The 2586-nt window shown below is 54.8% G+C and overlaps 1 protein-coding gene across 1 annotated transcript; it reads right to left on the bottom strand.

The window, feature by feature from the left end:
* Window positions 1-643: 643 nt before the first annotated feature.
* On the bottom strand, window positions 644-1865 carry GGS23DRAFT_461180 (uncharacterized protein). The gene is made up of 2 exons (XM_051514119.1): window positions 1559-1865; window positions 644-1085 (listed from the first exon to the last, which is right to left on the bottom strand). Exons 1-2 carry the CDS (start codon window positions 1801-1803, stop codon window positions 845-847), a joined length of 486 nt encoding a protein of 161 aa, XP_051373443.1. The 5' UTR covers window positions 1804-1865; the 3' UTR covers window positions 644-844.
* Window positions 1866-2586: the final 721 nt, after the last annotated feature.

Here is a 2586-nt window from a genome sequence, read left to right on the forward strand (position 1 = left end):
TACATGGCTTGTTGCGACAGGCTCCCCGCGAACTTGCCAACCCGAAAAGGGTGATCTAGCGCGGCGGGGTGATTGATCGCTAGCAGGGCGATTCACGGCTAGCTTTCCGATGACTACCTACGTAAATTCCGCCCGGTAAGGTATTGAATGCCTATGTATTGTTGGTTGTGGGCACTATTATGAGTATATACTCATGTAGGTGGGTATGGATATGCGTAGGCCCCAAGTTGAGATGTATCTGGTTTTTACTGCCCCCGCTTACAACGAGGAATCGGGGAGCTTTCTTCTTCTTTCTCCCCCTCTTCTTCCCCACGCACAGCCTTTCCCTTAAATACTTGGGCAGTCAGCGAGCAGCTCGTGAAGCCGGCTTCAGAAACGGGTCCCGGATCGGTCAGCGAGATGTCTGCGCATATGCCAGCAAGACGTACGCATATTCCCAGGAACGAGGTTGCTGTCGGGGATATGCGTAACGGTATGCTTATTGAGCATAGTTGGCATTACCGTCGCTGCGACGAGAACTACCGCATGCTAAACCAAGCCCGGGCGAGCAAAAAAAAATTTCTACCACGACCCTGCGAATGCCCGGAGGAGAACAGCCGGGCCGGCCAATCTGTTCTCCTGTTCTCTCCTTAGGGATGGCCGGCATCGATCGCCCACTATGCGCGCATGCCCCCTTTTTATGGGTGTACGCAACGGATTGATGCGGTAGCCGAAGTCCGCATCCTCCTCTCTTCTTCTTGTTCTTCTTTTCCCGACATATCTACGCTTGGAGACCATTTTTTCTCCACGTCTGCCTCTGCCTGAATCAATACACACATGCATACCCGTCCTACATGCCCGTGTGTTATGTTGTCTGTAGGTAGGTATATGTATGTAGGTGCAGTATATGCGCAGACACAGATGCACACACACACACACACACACACACACACACACACACACAGGCATACCTACGTACCTTGCCTTGCGCGCTCCTTCGTAGTGTTGGGTCTCGTTTCGCTCTTGTACGTATCCGTCCAGGACAAGCGAGGAAACGCGGTTCTATTCGAGAGCTGCCGTCCGCGGCGGTCCAGCCGACAGGGATCCTAGCACGTCCTCTTAGCAAATTATTCCGAGATTAAGCTGGGCGAGACAGGCAGACGGGCTGGGCAGGTTAGGCGATCGATGCAACTTGTCGGTACTCTTTTTTTTTCTCTTTGTTCCTTTTTCTTCTTTTCTTTTCACCCCCTTTCCTCCCTGCCTCCCATCCCCCCTCTCTTGTACTCATACAATCACTAACAAGTCCCGCCGGTTGCTGTCGTGACAAGGCGGCCCAACCCAGCTTACGGCTCCCTCCCATATCTCGCCGCACCCCGGAGTGGGAAAGTAGGCGGGCCACCTATATATACACACATCTGTGTGTGTCGTGTCCGCGGAAGGTGGGCAGAAAAGGGTCGCTGGGCCCTAACACCACGGTTCCTACTCATATGCGACTCCGTACGCAAGGCAACCTCCGTGTAGGCAGGCAGACGTCGCATCCGCACACGCCCGCAGTCATATATCGTAGCATCGAGCGTACCTGTCCATCGCGGCGTCGTATTCTCTTCGGGCGCCAGATTCGGATAATGTGGCGCGCCTCGTCTGTCCTCTCCCGACGTCTGGCTCCAGGTTCGTTATCCTGGCTGGCTCGCCGGGTTGCAGCTGGACAACCCCCCTGCCCAAGCAGAGAGAACTTGTTAGCCGCGAATTGTCGAAATCTCCGATTCCGCGGCGGACAACTGCTGTGCACGATAATTCATTAGGTAGTAGCAGCAGCAGCAGCATGCATACCTCCCTTCGTTATCGTCATCGTCGTCATCGAACACTCTCGTCAGCGATCGTCGTCGTAACCTGCCGCGTATGGTAGGGGTACGTTATGTAGGTATGTACGTCGGTGTTATCACCAAGAACCAACAACCTTCGCGCTCTCTATGCCTTGCCCCCTCTTTCAGGACCTGCTCGTCAGGGGGCGCGCCCAGAAGCTCGTCTCAGCTTGTCTCGTCTTATCTCCGGAGACCCTCGCAGGGGAGGGGGAGGAGAGAAGACAAGAGCAAGCGAGAGAAGAGGCGGGGAGGTGCTGCGTCCCTTCATTGCGTCCCTCTGCCTCTGTTGTCTCTCCTTGGTATGTCACTCGCCATTGCGACAAGAGGCGGTGACCTCTCCTCCAAGTAATTCGTTATCAAGACTTTCTCTTATTCGTTCCCCAGCATGCGCCTCCATCCCTGGCGTCTGATACAGGACTAGCCCATCTCTGGCACCGTCACCTCATCCCACACCATACCATTCCCATCCCATCCCCATCCGACTCCCCAGCCCGCCAGCACGCAAAAGCGTCCATGTACGGACGTGCGTACATACCTTTACTCATACGTATACCTACGTGTGTAGAGGTCGATGTGCGGGTACGTATGTATGTAGGATACTTCTTCAATCCTGCTTACTTACACACCTGCAACGATCTTCTCTCCCTTTCCCCCCCCTCTCTACGAGGGCCTGCAGGACGGATTGTCAACGTTCATGCATCCCCACCCTCTGGCTTGCAGCAGCGCCGTACCTGTGTCCATCCCA

Source organism: Durotheca rogersii (assembly GCF_024521655.1).
Source record: "Durotheca rogersii strain YMJ 92031201 chromosome Unknown GGS23scaffold_6, whole genome shotgun sequence".
Taxonomy (NCBI): domain Eukaryota; kingdom Fungi; phylum Ascomycota; class Sordariomycetes; order Xylariales; family Xylariaceae; genus Durotheca; species Durotheca rogersii.

Bases quoted from the DNA above. Each gene is read 5' to 3' on its own strand.
- GGS23DRAFT_461180 (XM_051514119.1), bottom strand. From the start codon at position 1,803: ATGCTGCTGCTGCTGCTACTACCTAATGAATTATCGTGCACAGCAGTT. The intron at 1,086-1,558 runs GTACGCTCGATG...AGGACGTGCTAG, and splicing joins TACGACGCCGCGATGGACAG to GATCCCTGTCGGCTGGACCG.